Source organism: Acipenser ruthenus, chromosome 12 (assembly GCF_902713425.1).
Source record: "Acipenser ruthenus chromosome 12, fAciRut3.2 maternal haplotype, whole genome shotgun sequence".
Taxonomy (NCBI): Eukaryota; Metazoa; Chordata; class Actinopteri; order Acipenseriformes; family Acipenseridae; genus Acipenser; species Acipenser ruthenus.
In genome coordinates, this window is record NC_081200.1 from 10,476,780 (window position 1) to 10,496,021 (window position 19,242).

The 19,242-nt window shown below is 36.3% G+C and overlaps 1 protein-coding gene across 8 annotated transcripts in view; it reads left to right on the plus strand.

Annotated features, from left to right (window-relative positions):
- LOC117417448 (neuroligin-1) overlaps window positions 1-19,242 on the plus strand; it is a 227,739-nt gene that overhangs the window by 35,076 nt on the left and 173,421 nt on the right. For 4 of the 8 annotated variants that reach the window (XM_059034525.1, XM_059034527.1, XM_059034528.1 and 1 more), the window contains exon 2: window positions 14,625-15,423. In XM_059034525.1, coding sequence (XP_058890508.1) covers window positions 14,934-15,423 — 490 coding nt within the window. In that variant the 5' untranslated portion in view covers window positions 14,625-14,933. Of the gene's footprint in view, window positions 1-4,775; window positions 5,180-14,624; window positions 15,424-15,860; window positions 15,921-16,637; window positions 16,767-19,242 lie in introns of those variants that run through there. The other 4 variants (XM_059034522.1, XM_059034524.1, XM_059034523.1 and 1 more) reach the window with 3 other exon arrangements.

A 19,242-nucleotide genomic window follows, 5' to 3' on the forward strand; every position in this document is an offset into this window, starting at 1 on the left:
ATGACCTGAGTCAGGTTCTAACACAAACCCCCTGGTGAGGCCTATAAATAATTTTTTTAAAAATTTTTTTTATGGATACCTGTGACTGTGCACTATTTTTATGATTTTTTTGTATTATATAATTTATGTAAATATGACGGTGAAAAGCCATTATTATTTGTATTGTATTATTATTATTATTATTATTATTATTATTATTATTATTATTATTATTATTATTATTATTATTAGTAGTAGTAGTAGTAGTAGTAGTAGTAGTCGTAGTAGTTGTACTATATATATTGTGTTTTGTGCGGACGGACGAAAGCTGTCCATCGTTGTTATTTACTATTTGAGACCGGCGAAAAAGCCGGTCTCAAAGTGTAGCTGTTGTGGATGGGGCTGAATCCCCATCCTGGTAAAGCTCGTGGGAATGTGGCTGGAGCCTTAATAAGGTCATTATTTAATAGGTAATTAAGGCTCCAGCCACAGATATAAAAAACCCACTCCAAGCTCATTATTCGAAAAGTGTTCGAGAGTGGCGAACGAGTTAGGAGGTAAAATTTTAGAGATAACAATTGCTAGACGTGCTGGCTTTGCACCAGCACGATACTATTTGTTACTGTTATTGTTTATTTGTTTGGCCAACGTGCCCTTTTGTTTTGAGTGGTTTGTTTTGTTGAAACATTTACTTTTGTTTGTTCAATAAAATACTGAGCGCCATAGCGTCTCAGTTTTGCTCCGCAATTACCTGTGTTTTGGTTTCGTTTCTCTGGTCTGACGTCACCCTTGCAGCCATCCTGTTCACAATACCTTACATCAAACAAAATAATAAAAAAAAAAGAATACAGTAAGTTACATTTTTATGAATAGCACCCCTATGTGTGATATTGTGTGCATAATATCAATTGATCAATATCTCTACACTGCATCAACATTTTAGAAACCGAACGTTGCGAGGGACCTTGCTTAACTAACCCACAAAGAAAGGTGATTGTCTTTTTAGATATTTTAATTGTCGTCTTGTTAATTAAACAATAGCAATCACACAGGGTAACATGCATTAGACATCTATAAATAAACATATAAGGAAATAGTACATGAATTTGATATTATTCTATTAATAAAATATAATTTGTCATTATTGTAGATATATGATCTGGCAGGGATTTCCATGGCTGTTTCCAGGCAGAACTGCGGGACCCTCTGAAACAACAGAAAACACATATTTGTAGCGATAAAGTCTTTCTTTCTTGTGCTTCTAGAATTCACAGTACACTACTAGGATGCTGAGAGGCACTCCATTCTTGTGGTTGAGCAGTGATTTGTCTGTAGGATCAGAGGGACTGTGCTAGACTAGAAGTAGCAGGCACTCAGACTCATCAGGCAGTTTAAGACTCCAGGTCAAAAAGCTAATGTGGTTTCCACTTGCTCTGAGGTTCTAAGATTGAAATCCGAGCTGTTGAAATAGTTTTTATTTATTTTACTTATTACCGAGACAACAGGGTCTTATTTCAGTGAGATCCCAGGTCAGAAAATATAGCACTTACACAAAATACAGAAATGAAAACTAAAAGGATTTTGTTCTGATATAGGCTTACATTCCATTAGTTCGGTCAACTGTATCATGTTTTTTTTTTTTGCAAAGGCCTGAACATAAAATATCACAATATCTTATATACTTGTAAAAAGTAATGTTTTCTCTGCCCTGTCCCGTTGTTTGATGACAAAATTGTAAATTCACATTCATGGTCATTTAAACATTGTTAAGGCAATGCTGCTGTTAGGCTGTTAGTCCATTTTCATTAATTAAATCACATTTGCAAGTTATGAAACCTTTTCCAGCTGTTGTAAAAAGTAAAAAAGTTTATCCTGCTTTTTCAAAGCACTGCTCAACTCGATCTTCAAGAGAGCATCTGTATTAAAATATCCCTTACAATAATCCTTAAGGTTTTGTGAATAGGGTCTAATATTACTCTCAGCTGGTTTGCATACATTTAAGCCCTATGTATTATAGAGACCTCTGTTATGGTGGATAATACAAAGCCTTTATTTAGTTTTCCTTAATATATGCAGCATTTTAATGATTTAGTTTTTTCTTGACAGCTGATACTATTTTCTGCTTTTCCTGCTTAGTATTAAGTCCTCAGTTGCACTTGAAACTCAGATATGAAATGTCCGAAATAATCCTTAACTTGCAGATTTCCACTTCTTTCCACCAATGATTTATTAGCTAGAGCAGGGGTGATGAGTATAAGCATCGCAAAGTGTAGCTAAGCACAGTGTAATCATGGTAAAGAAGACAAGCACTGTTAATTAAGCCCCTTTCACACTGGCAATCCTACCCGAGTCCAGACTCGGGTTCTGGCTACCCGGGTCACAATCCCGCGTAGTGTGAAATCATGTACCTGGGTCGTACCCAGCCTGGGTCCCAGCGACCCACCTCAGGATGTGGGTCAACACGCTTTGACACGGGTTGAGCGAGACAAAATGCATGACGGAGGACAAAATAACAGCCATGTCTGCGTGAAGGTTTCAATTCTGCAAGAAATGTTTTTGTTTATTCTGTTTAGCCATATTTTTGTTGCTTGAGACACAGCATGAGCCAGATTGCAACAGGGACAAAGAAACGTTTGCTCTAATCAACATTTGGTCCGACAATTCAATCCAGAGAAGCTTGGATGGAAGCGTCAGTAACAAGCTGCTTCCGGGGCATTGATACGCGTATTGTTTACTTGCGTCTGTCACCCAGGTCGACCCTGATTTATCAAAAGCAGTGTGAAATCGCGTAGCCGACCCGCATTACACCAGTTCTGTCACGGGTTGAGCATGCCAGTGTGAAAGGGGCTTTAGAGAGGTGTGGTAAAGCATGGTAAAAACCATACAAACAGGAAAATATATTGCATAACCATAAACAAATCAAGATAGAACTGCAAATTTACCAAGTTCACTTCAACACAGGGGACAACTTAATTAGCACAATTTGGAGGGCAGTTCTTATTTGTATTCACTCCATGTACACTGCACTGACATTTATCATACAGGAGATGCAAGTAGAATGGATAGATTTGAACATTCTTGATGTGTATTGATTGTTCTTGGAGATAACTTGCTGCCTGCACTAGTTTCTGAAGAAGACGATGCATTTTCAGTGAATTCCAAGCCAAGTGTGCGTTGCCCCCTGAATAAAGCAAAGCTGCAATTATTACACCACCATCTGGTTGTCAAAGCAGCCAACAGCCCCATGTGTTACAGCCTCCTCATGGAATTCATATCTCCAACAGTATCTGCCATGTCCTGAAAACGAAATGTTGTGTGAACACAAACAAGCATCCCTGGGGGATAATTCGGTTTGTAATGTTAAGTAAACAGGATATGTGCAAAATCGTTGATATGGCAAAAGGTTAGGTCCTAGAGAATCATAGAATACAGGTGTGCAGTGATTATGAAGCCAGTTTCTCAAAGGCTGCATAATAACATCATCATTTAAACATTCATATTAATATTTATGTTTTTTTTTTAGTGCAGTAATATTCCTCTGCATTTCCATAATTTATTTTATGAATCTGTTTCCCACCAAACGATGCTTTTTCTACTCTAAAAACAGAATTATTTATAAAAAGCTATTTTGCACTGTGAAGAAAAGATAATAGGGACAATAGATTTTTCTGAGCTCCCAGCCTTCATACCCCCCATTATCGACTAGACTTTTTTTTTATCAGTCAAAGGGTGGGATTGAGAGTGTTGTCTGAATTAACAATGCCTTCTATTTTTTTTGGTTTTTTTTACTGCAACTACCAGATGGTGGCACTGCCATATTATGTAATCAATTATAAAAGTACTCTGCCATTTCCAGTTTTATTTGCAGAATGTTTACATGGCACCTTGGCACAATAACCTGTATCTGGATGCAGCCCTTAAGGGTGTATTGCATGCTGACAAGCCAGCCAGGTAGAGATGAAAGTGTGTGAGAGTGAACTAAGAATACAGTATCTATTGGACTTGATAGAGTGACCCAGAAATATTAATTTGAGAAAAGTACTGTGACTATATTCAAAGACCAAAAAGACTGATATTCATCTAATGAGGCCATATATAATCACAGACATCTGTTCTTATCACCAGTCATTATCTTCCATAAAATCCATTATTTAGATGTATTTTCAGTCCAATTATTATCATAATTCAGCTGTAGACAGATTAGTTATGGCAATATGACCTCCTGTGTACCTGGTGGTTTGCCTGCCACAATAAATAACAGCTCAGTCAATGTGCCAACATGCGCATGATGTTATTGGTTTTAAACTGTGTATTAACTACTGTCATAGTACAGATATTGTATAAATGTATTGGTGTGGGTTTTAAGATTTACAGAGTTATGCTGTAAAGGTTCTCCAATATTTGCTATAGGTGTACTCAAGTGCTTTATGATATAAATAATTATCTTGCAGAGTGTAATTGATTTCAATCAGATTTTTGATTTTACCAGTACTGGCAGATCAATTGAAAAGTAGTTATTATCTTATTAACAATGGAGACGATCCTAAAAGCTGGTATGCACTGTGTGTCGTACTCAATTACTTCATTACAATCTACTCTAATCAATTGTGAAAGATTTGACATTAAAACTGAATTGATCAACTTGAGAGAGGATGCTTTATAGAAACATGACTGGTCTGTCTCTTTAAAAATGTGTTTGGATGTTTTGTTGTAGTCCACTAAGAGGCCACTAGGCGTACTCCATTTTTTCTTCATTTGAGTTCAACCTCTGTTTGGGACAAGAAGAGATATCGGCATTTTACCAAGCAGTGCACCCAGAATCACGGAGAGAGAGAGAGAAAAAAAAACATGTAGTTCTTGTACTGAGATCTCGGAGTGGAATATGCAAGAAATTGAGCCCGGGGCGATTCACAGTGAAGAAGAAAAAAGCCTATTGGATTTGCACTATTCTTTGATTTAATTACATTTTTAGAGACACAATCGCTTGATTATGTGGCTTCTGCAAAATTGCTGGATCTATATGGTGTTAATCTGAAAAACGAGTGGATGTAACCTTTAGTTTTTTTTTAAATGTTAAAAACAACAGACAACTGTGTTTTTGGACTTGCCTGCAATGCAACCTGAAAAGGGTCTCGATCTTTTTATTACAAAAGCAATCGCAAACAATTTTTTTTGTCAAGTTTGTCTATTCAAGTTGATGGTAAATATTGAAAGCTTTTCTCCTCAATTTTTAAAGTTTATCTTTGCTCATGTTCACTGGGTTAAAGGAGTAAATTACCATGGAATGTTAAACGAGTTTCTTGCTTTGTATTGCTGGTAAATACTTTGATGAGGATACTGAGTTTTATTTGTGGTTTTTTTAAAAATCGAAACTATTTATCAATAAGGATGTATTTATGTTTTTTCAGAGCTTTTAAATAAGGGAAGGTCTGGTGATTTTTTTGATAGTGAGAGTACACTTCACATTTCGTGTTAAATCTGGTGCTGATGCTGAACAGCATCCCGGATTAATGTGTGCTTGTACTAGGACACTATTGAGTTGTACTGAGTTATTTAATCGAAATAGTTTTTTTTTGTTTTTGTTTGCTATTATCCGGCAGTACGTGTCGAGCAAGGAAACCATTTAGAATTAAAATCTCCTTCCTCGGTGTTAAGTGCATGTCTATCTATACATGTGGTGTGTTCCGTGTACTTTTAGATGTATCATTGTGTATGGGTTTGTAATTCTGTACTGTTGAGTTTAAGACAAGAATCTCTTAATGAACCGCGTATTATACCCGCAGTAACAAAGAGACATACCCCCAGTAATCTTATTTTTATGAAGAAGCGGTTATTCGTTCCTGTGTAAATTGTAATAGAACATCATCCTCACTTGGTGAAGGAAAATCAATTTTCAGCAGCTTTAATTAAAATTAATCAGACAAATTACCTGATAATAATTGACTTATAATTAAGGCTAGAAGCTGCCAGAGAAGCAGTAGCTTGCTCTCATATCATTTGAAGGTGCATATGGTTTGGAACAATTGTGGAAACTCTAATTAAATGATTGTTTTATACACGCATAATTACTTATTCGAGCGATCACATCAACGAATACCATTATTACAATATACAAATACGATACATTTTTTAATCTTTAATTTTGATAAATCTTATAAGTAATAATTAGCGGTATTAGGTTGGTATAAGTTGAAATAACTACTCATGAGTGTGATTACTGCTAAAAGAAGAAAAGTAGGCATTTTATTTTCCAAGAAGAATAACTTTGTCCATAATAAATACACCCTATTGCGAAAGCAGGCGTGTTTGGGTAATTATACCGCATGTCATTGCGGTATAATCATACATAGCAGTAGAGTGGAGTAGTGGTTAGGGCGCTGGAGTCTTGGCCGGAGGGTCGTGGGTTCAATCCCAGGTGGGGGACACTGCTGCTGTACCCTTGAGCAAGGTGCTTTACCTAGATTGCACTAGTAAAAACCCACCTGTATAAATGGGTAATTGTATGTAAATAAAAACAAAATAATGTGATATCTGTAAAATGTGTTATCTTGTAACAATTGTATTTCGCCCTGGATAAGGGCGTATGCTAATAAATAAATAATAATAATGAATAATCAATCAGTACAGTTGTGCAACTTTAAATGTAAAAGAGCACACTGTTCCGTATTATTCAACGATCGCCCCCGTATTTAATCATCAGGGTACCATTTATAGTACTGTTGTTGCAGACGTGGGCATTTTTCCAGTTCACTAGCAAAGCCTTACTGCTCGAATTACCATTTTTATATGCAGGCGTGAACAGTACACAGACCAGCTTTAAATATAAATTATAAAATGTTGTATATTTAAGAGGTTACATAAACAGATTTTGTCGTCTCATTATTGCTAAGTGAAAAAAAAACAGCTTTAACATAATCTATTATGTATTTGTTCTACTGGTATATTGTTATAAACTGATATATTCTAATGTGATGGTTGTTTAGCGGTATATGTTATAATTTTGTAAACTAAATTTATCGGTTTTTCTAGTACGGTACCGTATATCTGACATAACTAGGTCACATGCTGTATTTTCAAATGGTCACTTTTCTATTGTTTAATTGTAATGCAAAAGTGTGCATGTTGAGTTTTTAAAACACGGTGTAAATTATGATGTAAATCATGGTATTATATGAACTGGTTGCATTTCACCTTCACCTTCAGAACGGAGTATGTGGTGGTTCTGCAGGAGTTGTATAAGCTCATACACCACGATGCTGAAAAAAATATATATTTGTATGTATTTCTTAATTTCTTTTTGAACTGTGAGGTCAGTATAGTTTCATCATGGACATATTCTGAATCTCTGGAATTTCTCGAGGAGGCAGCTAGGAATTACGCAAGTCTAGTAATCATAAGTGAAACACTTTTAACTTCTCTCGTTAGTATAGCAGTCACTGAAAAAAGAGACCATGAGATTGAAGCAGTGATTTTATATTTGGTAAACAGGACCAGGATTATCATATAGAACATTGGTTACACGCCTCCTGTGTCTGCATAGGTGAGGGAGCCGCGGGTTCATAAATAATGAATAAAGTGCATTAGCGGTATCTGGTGTATTTAGTGATTTGTTATTGTATTGTATCAACAATACCGATTTATAGCAAAGAAAATAACCTGTATTGACATTTCTATGTAATTTGTCATGGAAAATATACCTGTACTTAATAATTACAGTACTTGTAGTTTAAAATGAAACAGATTGCTTTGTAAATATAAGACAACTCAATACCAATGCTAATATATTTTGTTCATATGTACTGTATTGTATAGGACTGCATATAATAGCTAAATAGATAGATATCGCTCTACTGCAGTTTAAGAGCAACCTTTACTTGGTCTATCATGTTCATGTTTAACCAGATCAGCTGACAGTTTAGTTACAAACGCTTCCTGTTGAATACTATGCTCTGTAAGCTATTCCACCCCCACACAAAGCCTAGTCACTATTGCATTCCCTTCCTTCTTCACTCATTCAAGAGTCCCGAAGATGACCTTCATCTGTGTTGGACCATCTTTATTACAGTGGCCTTGGGAGCTTGTCGTGTTGTGTGTTAATTATATAGAAAACCATATTAATGGGATTTCATGCAATACGTTCAGATATCTCAGCCTTCCAAAACTTGTCTTATCCCAGAAAGCTTGATTTAGACTAGATAATGGGATTGCTTGTCTGTCTTGTGTTTTATATATATATATATATATATATATATATATATATATATATATATATATATATATATATATATAATATATATATAATATATAAATGTGTTATATTTTGGGCGGCTCTCCTGGTCATTTGACGTAATTAATGGTAGTAGCAGTGTACCTGGGCCTGCTTACAGTAGAGTCAGTTATGATGTCATTATGCAACAATCCCACTTGGATCTTCACTCTGACATTAGTAATGGTTTGTGGGAATTCAATGTGGGCTCTGTGGACCTGTCCATGGTAGAGAGATCTGAGTGGCACCCTCTTCTGGTTGAGCTGTGAGGTTGCAGTGCCAGTAATAGAGCAAATATGCCTTGGACTTTGTCTTCCTTCATGTGTCAAATCTAAGCACCGTGATTCACAATAGTACATACAGATAAACATGAGAGAAATCTACTTTTTCAAGATACTGAAGTAATACATTGCATTAGGTGGAACCATTCAGAATCTGCGCAGCTGTGCCCTTTGGCATGGTATATTTAAAGTGTGAGTTGGGATTTTATTCGGAAGGATTTTGTTAATTTCTGAGAGTTAAGCTTTGTAAATACAGGCTGAGAGCAACTGATTTTTTTAAAGAGGTTATCAGTATGTTCTGGGTTTAGTGCTGATAACTGCTGCTCATTTTGTTTAATAAATCTCAAGTAGTTGAGTAGTAGCGTTTCAGCTAGTTTGAAAGGTTGACTGATGGATATCGCCATTCTCATTGTTTTAATTCTTTATGTTCCCTATGCAGGACTAAATTTATAATAAATAATGATCAAAAATAAAACCAAGAGCAGGGGTAAGATATAGATACGTTTAAGTATGGCCTAAAGAAAGAATGTCTGCTATGACAGCTCATCTTTAGTGTGTTCACGTGGCTGTTTGGAACATTTTTGTAAAAATGAAATAAAACTCAATGCTAATAAACTATTACAAAGAAAGTATGCACCTACAGGCTCAAAAGTTGTTTGTTACTAAAATGTAACAAATGATTTTCCTTTTGCAGAAGTGGTGCAGTTTTCAGTGGGGTTAGATTAATCTCACCAAAGCGCAGTTTACCGTAATTTGTTATAAAAGCAATAAAACAGCTTTATACAATTCACAAGAAACAATAGTTGTATAATTTTGAGTTGTCATATAAAGTTGGTGGGTGTTATTTCAGTAAAAAAAATTGGGGCAGTCTTGTACTTTCTTCAAAGATCTGCACCCCAAGTTAGAGTTTGGAAATGGCAAGTACCCCCATGTGTGCTCTCCCTTTATATTGTGTGCTTTTTGTGGCATTATTTAGTCTATACAAAAAAAAAAGACAAGGATCTTTCGAAAGTGTAAGAAAAAATAATTGCTGCTTGATATAATGCAGAAGGCATAACCATAACAGTGCCCCAATGTAATATTTACCAGAGATCAGGTTCTGACAGACAAGCATGAATAGGAGTAATCAGTTGTAATACCAAGCACACTGGGTTTGCCATTGGGAGTTTAAGTTAAACTTGTTAAGCATGAAATTCATTTTGCAACATTCTGGAAACAGTAACGCACAGGAAAACGTTTATTAGTAAGGCTGTCTGGCTCATTAATGAAGCTGCAGCAAAGCAGCTGTAGGGAACACCTTGGTATGTCTTCCTTATTGGGCAAAGTAATGACTTGTGCATGTCACATGCATGTTATTCTGGGTCACACATGCAGATAATTCAGACCATGGTTATTTTTTAACAGTGAACTTTTCATTCACTGCATGTGTCCAGAGGTTTTGCACTCTTTTTTCATATGACCGATCACACTTGAATTACTATGTGTCAGTGTTTTAGTTGGATGCACCTTACTGTATGGCGAAGCAGTCAAAAAATGTGGAAGTGAGTTCAGGATAATTTGTTAAATAGTGAACCGTTATCAAGGGCATAGAAGTACATCGCAATTATGAAAGTTGAGTGGAACAAGGAAAAGGCAGAAAAAATATTATTAGAAATGGCTTTGGATCTTGGCGTTTGTTCACTGGTGAACAGATTAAAATGACTTCTAAAGTGACAACGACCTACCCACTGGTTACATTTAATTGGGTGTTTTTCATTCCTGCTATCTCAGTGGCGATTGGGATTTTGTTCATTTATTTTTTCCTCCGGTTTCAGGCTATTTCTGAAGTTCATGGATGATGAACCATTACAAACTGTGCTGTATGTTTTGCCTCTGAGATCTCTGGCACGTTGTTTTTTTAGTGTTCTACTTTGTGAACTAGAAATGAGCAAGGGTTTCTGAACAAGTTACAAGACAATTGATCAAGAGTTAAAAGACCTGCAAATGACCTGGAGTCGAGCTTTGAGTGTAAGTGGCATCCCTCACTTCCAAAGGAATGGGGGAAATGGCTAACAGCCAAATTATATGATCTGAAAGTGGAAAGCATTACATAAAAAAAGCTTAAGAAGAAAATCACTTATATCATAGATTTGTTTTAAAGCAAGTCAAGATGACTGTTTTACAAGTTTGTGTTGAATATCAGGGTTCTGCTCTAATGTAACCCTCTACGCTGGATTCCCAGGAGAGGTTCTCTTGAACTTGTGTAGTATGGGAGTGCAGGCTAAGCATATTGCCTGAAATGTTTTTAAGTACGGGCCTGTAAATTTAGTAAAAGCATTATTGGAGGTGAAATGAGATCATTAAGGTCAGTGAGAGCTTGCACTGAAGTAAACTATATTGTGATGGAATGTTTAGTCTGTTGACTGACCATGATCATATATCTGGTTTGCACTACTGGCTTCCACAGTCATGACAGCTCTTTCTAAAGCAAAGGTGATATAGGTCTATATTTCAAAATGCGCTAGTAAAATTGCATGGCATTTAAAAAATGTTGTCTGTCGGTGCAAAAATATTCTGAAAGGTGTTGCTGGTAAATATGGCTCCCTTAGATCCCATAGTTTATCCAATAATCTTTCCCCTGAACACCCCAATAGACAGATATCCATTTTCTATTATTGGGGTCCTCATTCAAAACATAGGAATTCATATATACTGATGTGTGTCTGCTCTGTCTGCCTGTCACACACTACACGCAGAATACGATAACTATTAAACTGACACTCCAAGCATTCTATAGACATTTGGCTATAATCTGATAAACTCTAGATTTTTATACAAACAATCTTAACCTTTCAGCGACTATTACAGGATCATGAGGACCCTCAGTATGTACGTGCTCTGGTTTTGTTTCAGTGACACATGCCACTTCTATTTAAGTGCCCACCATTGCCAGTGTACAGAGCTTTGAATAAAATATATTGTTTTTATACTGAAGCATTTTTTGTCCACGTATGATAAGTACGTCTACACGTATTAAGCAATTATTATAATTTTTTTTTTCTTCGAAACAGCCCTTATATCCCTGGATTTAAAAAGGAAGCTTAATTTTGCATATGTTTTATCTGTTATCAAAAACGCAGAACAGAAACTGTTTAAGAGAGTAATGAAGATCACTGGTGTGTATTTGTGGGCCACAGTGATCATGCCTAAGATACAAATCAGAAGGGCTTCTGCATATAGAATCTGAAATATGTAAAAGTACTGTACTATTCCAAAACTCTTTGTACTTTACATTATATATTTTGTACTGTACAACATCACAATAGGGTTAGCACAAAGAATGGCAAATCGTTCCTGAAATCTAGGGCTTTCTATAATTGAGTCTTTTAAATCCTTTTAATATAATAATATTATAGCTCTTTAGGGACAAAGCCAAATGGGTTCTTGTTAATTGGGAGTTTGTCTCCAAAGTGTTAAAATGAGAAGTATTTTAGCTTTTTATACTAACAAAAAAACTGCATTTCAAGGAAACTGAGATTACTGTTTTCTAATAGTGATTCAGATAAAGATAAAGGCTAACACTTTATCCTTTGAGCTTATTACAATACAGCCCTAACGTGGTTGATTTTCCAGTGCTGGCAGGGATACACCTGCTGTAGGAAATTTTGTTAACTCCAGTTCCGGAGTGTTCTCTGAGTGTTCCTGAAAATTTAGAGTTTACACAGAAAACAAAAACACTTACTTACCTTGACTGAATGGGGCAAAAAAAAAAAAAATTAAATAAAAAAATAAAAAAAAGGGATTCAAATATTATTGGAGGCATTATGGAGGCAGTCAAAAGTGAAAACTCTATGGCAGTATTCTTTGGTTCATTAAAAGGAGAGTGTGTTAGACGGTAGTGGTATGCAGTACTATATATAGTATGCTATTGATTGACTAGTTTCAGGTTTACTGATATTAACAAGATATTGATATCCACTACAGAACATGAGTAGTAAAGTGGTATACAGTACAGGCCAGGGCACACATACATTGTATGCAATACAGTTTGTCAGTGTGCAGTATATAAGTACTGCAATGCAGACTGAATATCACTTCAGAGCCTCCTACTTTTTTTTTCTTACTGGGATCCTGATGTGTAATTGGCAATGTAGTCCTGTATGGTTTCCTTTAAAGCTAAATATCTCCAAACCAGTCATTGGTAGTTGATATTGAACAATAAAGGTAGGTTGAAATTTGAACTATTTATGATTTTTTTTTTTTCCTGATTTATTCTTATGGTAATACATTTATGTACAGTATTCTTTTAAAAAATGCCAAAAAGGTTTGTTTGAGCACGCAAAAAAGACAAATTTACTATGTACTGGAGACAAAAATGAAACATAAACCTTGCAGATCAACTTTGAATTGAGCGATCATTATCCCACAGCTAGGTCCCTCTACTGTAAAACCTTAACGAGACTTTAAACTCACTTTAAATTGCAACATAAATTTCAAACTGTCTAAGAGATCCTCACCAAAAATACACATTTAAGAAATGTCTCCATACACAAAAACATTCCCTCATTTTATAATATTATAAATATCCTCCGCACTGGTCATTCAAAACCTTCTAAAGTAGATAATTGTCTTAGAGAGAAGAATAAGTCTTTATTTTTCGTTAAGTGTCCTCTCCTTTGACTCGCAACTGCTAACTGTCACCGCAGTCAATCGTCAGAGATTTGGAGGTCAGAGCAACAACAAAAGCAGCAAATAAAGCTGTGCGTCTCGCAACCATGTTTAGTTTTACACTAAAATATAATTCCTTGGTGTCTGTTTGCGTCCATTGTTTGGCTTTCTGTGCAAGGCTGCACATTATCAAAAAGTAGGCCTTGTTCTTGCAGTTCTGTTTTGTTTACGTTCCCCAAGGAAGTTGTTTGTTTCCTTCCGCCTCATGAAACCTGTCACATAAATAGACATGTCCCTGTGACTAGAAAGGTAGGAAGGTAAAATGGTAACCTCAGGACGCAAGACTGAAGTTAACAAACGGGAATTCATTTTATGGTTCAAATGGTGGTTTAGTTATTCTGGTAATGTTTTCCAGGAAATCAGATCTGTAAGTACCTATCTTTGTACAGTATATAAACACTAAAACTCAATGAAACCCTGCTAAAAAAAACACATCTTTTCTTGTTCAACCTGTAGGTATACACAAGGGTAATTCTGCTTGATAATGTTTTTGTTAGAAGCATTTGAAATCCCCTGGGTAGGTTTTCATACTGCAAATCTACTCCCATATCTTGGATTTGTTTTTGTTTTAATGTCTTTGCAGAGCTTGGATGTTGAGAATAATATTTCTTATAAAATTGGACATTTTTTGTAGCCAAAATAAAACAGATTGGGAACCATACAAGAGTTTGGTGATAATGCCAATATCATTATGTTCATCTGCAAGTAGCTTTGGAATTTTGAAAACATTTTGCTGCAGTAATTCTTGACCAACCCTTTATTGTTTTTTTCCATTAAATACAATTTCTTCATAAACCTTTAGACAAGGAAAAGTAATGGGACAGTATTGGAACACATGGTGCTCTATACTGTCAAATGTTTTGCACCTGACAGTAATTTGCTATCATTTGCTACTATATACAGTGTAGTAGGGTTGTCACACAACTGTGTTCTTTAAGCCATTCATTCCCCCGGCCATATCAATGATCATTTTCACTATACATTTTATTTCATATTTAAATTATTCAAGCAGGTAATGTCATTCTTTATAAATTATGCCCCTGGGAATGTTTTTTTTTGTTTACCACAACCCCCAATTCTAGTTTAAATATAAATGTATCTTCCACCAAAGCAAGTGAAAGTAATTCAGAGACAAAGGCTGTGTTTCATTGTAAACGACATTTGATTGTCTTATTAAAATACACCCCACACAGCCCTCGCATTGCACCAAAGAAATTTACTTTCTATAAATACATAAACAGGCCTTCGAATGATTGATGCACTGTCATAGGCAGGCTGTAATTTCTAAACGGTCAACTCGTCATCAATAGAAAAGATAGTAAAAGCTAATGAAACCCCACTCTGCCCATATTTTCTCTCTCATTCTAATGACTTATTTTTATTTCCTGCAGGATATAGACCCGCAGCTAACTGGATTTGATTTACGAGAGGAAAATCTGCAGTAAATGGCCATGCTCTTCATATTGCTAGAATGGAAACCAGAATTGTCAATAGGATGCAGGCTGATAAATAGCACCAAGTGAAGATGTTGCTTCAATAAGTGTGAAATCAATGGGAAACACTTGGCATGCGAAAAGCCTTTGAGATTTTGACAGCATTGCGTTTAGGAGGTTTAATACCTTTACTTTGATTGCACTGCTTTGCAAGTGGATATAAATAGGATTTCTTTTAGTGCAGCTACACAGAAATAATTGTGGACCATGTCACTTCAAAAATCTACAAGATTGAACTGTATGTGGAGAGTAATGAAGGTGCAGCTGCACTCGGGGGTGGACGTCCCCTTTATACTCTGGATACTTGGATTTACGCTACAAGCAGTCGTGGTCTCTTCTCAAAAACTGGATGACTTGGACCCGGTGGTGACCACCACTTACGGCAAGGTGCGGGGATTTAAAAAGGAACTTGGCAATGAAATTCTGGGTCCTGTAATTCAGTTTCTTGGTGTACCGTATGCAGCACCCCCTACTGGTGAGCGACGCTTTCAGCCTCCTGAGCCACCATCCTCTTGGTCTGAAATCCGCAACGCCACCCAGTTTCCACCAGTCTGTCCCCAGACTGTCGTAGAAGGAAGGCTACCGGAGGTCATGCTTCCAGTGTGGTTTACTAATAGCTTGGACATAGTTTCAACGTATGTTCAAGACCAGAGCGAAGACTGCCTTTTCTTAAACATGTATGTTCCAACAGAGGATGGTGAGTTAACAGCTGGAGAAACAGGGATATCTTTACTTTCTTTCTTTCCTCTTTTTAAAAAAAATATACATATATATCACCCGAAGCATGACCTGTGCATGCCCTTGGTATTCTATGTGCATGCCGCTGCTTACTGTGTGTGTGTCTGTGTGGGTGCGTGCGTGTGCATCTGTTTCCTAACTTCCTGTCCACGCTCATTTTATTTGTCCGCCACGGCACGTCCATTCAGGTGGAAACTGGTTCCTTCTTTCCTTCTCACACTGACTGCAAAGGTGCATCATTTGTCCATTGTGTGTGCTGGCACAATGAGTAATACATGAGATCTGACAGCTTAATAATAAATAATCGAGAAGAAGATTATTTAGAGTGGTGTTGCATGCTCCTACTGTCTGTGATGGAGCTCCATGTTATTTTTTAGTCTTCTATTCATTTTGCAGTAAAAAGAATATCCAAGGAATGTGCCAGGAAACCCGGCAAGAAAATATGTAGAAAAGGAGGTATGTATAAAAACAAAATAAAAAGCTGTGCCACAGAAGAGCTGGTATATCAACAGCAAGAGATAGGATGCTGATATACTGTGAGGTTGAAGGTCAGAACATTTCCTGTAATTGATGACGTCTCTGAGAGTTAGTTAGAAGGGGAAAGGCTTTAAATTAGATTTGAGGACTTTGCAGCTTGCAAAGCCTAACCTCAATTAAAATGGATGGTATCTCTCTTCCATTGGCTTACACTAGCTGTATTGATCATGATTTCATCAAGATAATGTCCTTCCAGGGCAGTAAGCCACAGAAACATAGCTGTCTAGCAATGTGCAGTGGGATCTCATTGACAGGAACCCTGATGAGATATATTCTGTTAATGTAACTACTTAGGCTGGTTTTGAACCGTGAAAAAGAAGTACATGGCTCATTGTATTTATCGTAGTTTTTATTTTGTTTTTTTTACAGTAACCTATATATCATACTTAACCTTTTACCATTCCAAGCATTGGCTAAGCCCATTGAATAACCCTAAACAAGCTGTTACCATATGGTCAAAATATCCATAAGGGGTCCAGTTTTGCTTGCAATGAATACTGCTCTCTGGCACAGTGCCTCCTGTGAGTCCATGCCACGCCATGTATTAACAGCAGCCTTTTCATGTTTTAACTGGTCACGTCACCATTCCTTTAAATTACAATTTTGCCTTGGTTTTTATCCCCTGTAATTTCCCAGAATGCCCATTAGGTGCTCCAAACAGCTTTGCCAGCAGTTACTATGCAGGGGTAGGCTGGGACTGGAGCAGCTGCACAGTGCCTCTTCAGACAGTGCCTCTGTTTTTTACTGCCTCACCCTATCACAGAGGTGAGTAGCTGACTCCTCCCCTTCGTCCCCGCCCACCCCTCCCCAGCCACTCCAACACACAAAGACCCACCCACTGAACAATGATAGCGAGAAATCTGCTACAGCATTCTCTGCAGCATTTAACAATGGCAACAAAGTGTTGGGATTGTGGACCCACTTCCCTGCCTATTCATATATTATCTACTACAATATGCCCCCATTTTAGGAAAATCTTGTTTTTTTATTAGTTTATATAATTATTTCTAGAAAAATATATAATTAATGTAAGGTTCCTGAGGTAAAGCAGATTTAATATATATATATATATATATATATATATATATATATATATATATATATATATATATATATATATATATATATGAGTGACATACGCATACAACCAGTGCAGGCCAATGAAATCCTTTAAATTAGTCTTTTGTTATAGCTCATTTTTAAAGTATTATAAACAGTTGGTTTTATTCAGATAGTGTTGGCAGGAAACTCCTCATGAAAAAGCTGTGATGGTAAACATTTAAAAAGGAGTGATGCTGGATTAGAAGTGAAGGAACCACAGAACAAATACAGCATCCCATGCTATTTCCCTTGGCAACGTTGTCAAACTGTATATATATAGTGCGTTTCAAAAGAAACGTAATGAATGTTAAGGTTAAAGTTTTTGGCATGTTTGTTTACTCAGTGGCGTGTTGTGGCCTCTTATATATTGAATAGTGCCATAGAATGGGGAAATAATGCAGGTTTATTGTGGTGTTGTATGTTTTCACTGTCTCAACCCAATAGCATCAGACAGCACTTTGACAAGCAAAATGACTGAAGTCGCAGTCCGTTGACCTTGACTAGACTAGGACAAGGAAAATCTAGGACTTCAGCATAGCAAAGATCAAGGTGTGCATACTGTAGGTTTTAAAACGGTAGCCCTCAGCCCTCGGGTGAATGTGGATTGCATTGTTTAATATGTGAGGAATCATGGGTAGGTCCAAAAGGATGAACTGAGAGCCAGTTGTCAATAATGACACTGAAGGAGTTTGCCTCCCTCAAATTTGAAAACGGTGGCCTACTTTTTTTTTTTAACAGTTAAAAGTGATCCTTTGAGACGTGCTGTGTCTGTGATGTGCACATAGACGTTGAAATAGATTTTACAGCTTCAGTACGTTTCTAACTGAGTGAACCTCCCCAGAGAAATGGACTGTAAAAACCTGTTGGATATTAGGACTTTCTTAGATGGAAAAAAAATGTAATTTGCTTGTAATTCTTTTTTTTTTTCATTTTGCTCTCACTGGGCTGCAGTCATGTATTTTGCTTATGGAGTCTTCCCCCACTGTCTGTTAGAGGTTAATTTGTGTCTTGATGACGTAAGTCTACAGTCTGTGATCTATGTTTCACAATACACACTTAAGTGTGTCAATTTAACATTTTTTCACAATGAGAAACCACACTTAAATAAGCATGAACACTTAAATGATAAATTTACTGTGGCATAGAACAGGTTAATCAGAAATAGCATTTGCTGTAGAAATGTTTTTTTAAGCAGTTTAGTTTTGAGAAGCTTTCAAAACACCTCTTGAGACTCCTGTCTCCTTTTCCACGTTACCATATTCAGTATTATTATTAACCACACTACAGAAATGCTTGCTGACCGATGGCACTGAAGTGTCAGTACAGATAGAGCAAAGCGGTATTTCTTATGTGCTGAAATAATCTTGACCACTAGACTGTTAAGGGGTTACTAAATGGGGAGAAAATAAACATATTTTATTTACTCATAATATGATTGCATTTGGACAGCAGGCGGCACAGTATTTTCTTGGGTGGCAGTACTCATTAGAAAAGTTTAATTTATCAGTCATGTATTGTGTTTTTATATTGTATTGCTGTATTCATCTGTTAAAAACAGTGCCTTTATTAATATTTCATAGGACATAATTAATACATACAGGATATGTGGATGCATGTAATATGTGTTATTCAATATTTATAGCAGGAATATTACAACCAATTACTCCTTTATAAATAACATATAAAACATTTATAAATGCCACTTCAATACAATATGAAGAGTGAGCCAATGCACCTTATTTCAGTGTTCTGTCTATGCCTCTCCTTGGTTTGGCTGGGAGGAATAATTAAGTACCAGAGAGAAATACAGTATTGCTCTGTAATGTTTATTCCATCGAGTATGCTGTATATTGCAAGTACTCATACATATTTAAATTACGCAGTTAGGTAATAAAGTAGAAAATGATCTGTTATTGTAAAGTGGCAAACCATAGATTTTTTTTTACCATCATTTCCATTGTATTAGCTTTTGCATTGAACTCACTTTTTTTTAAATGAATTTCTGGAGACTGAGGCATCTTTCGGAATAAGATTTTGGTCTGTGATGCTCTTTTCTGCTTCCCTGCATTTGTTTGCATTTTGAGTGGCTCTGTCTTGGGGTTCTGATTACATAGCTGAATAGAATCCATGTTACAATGGT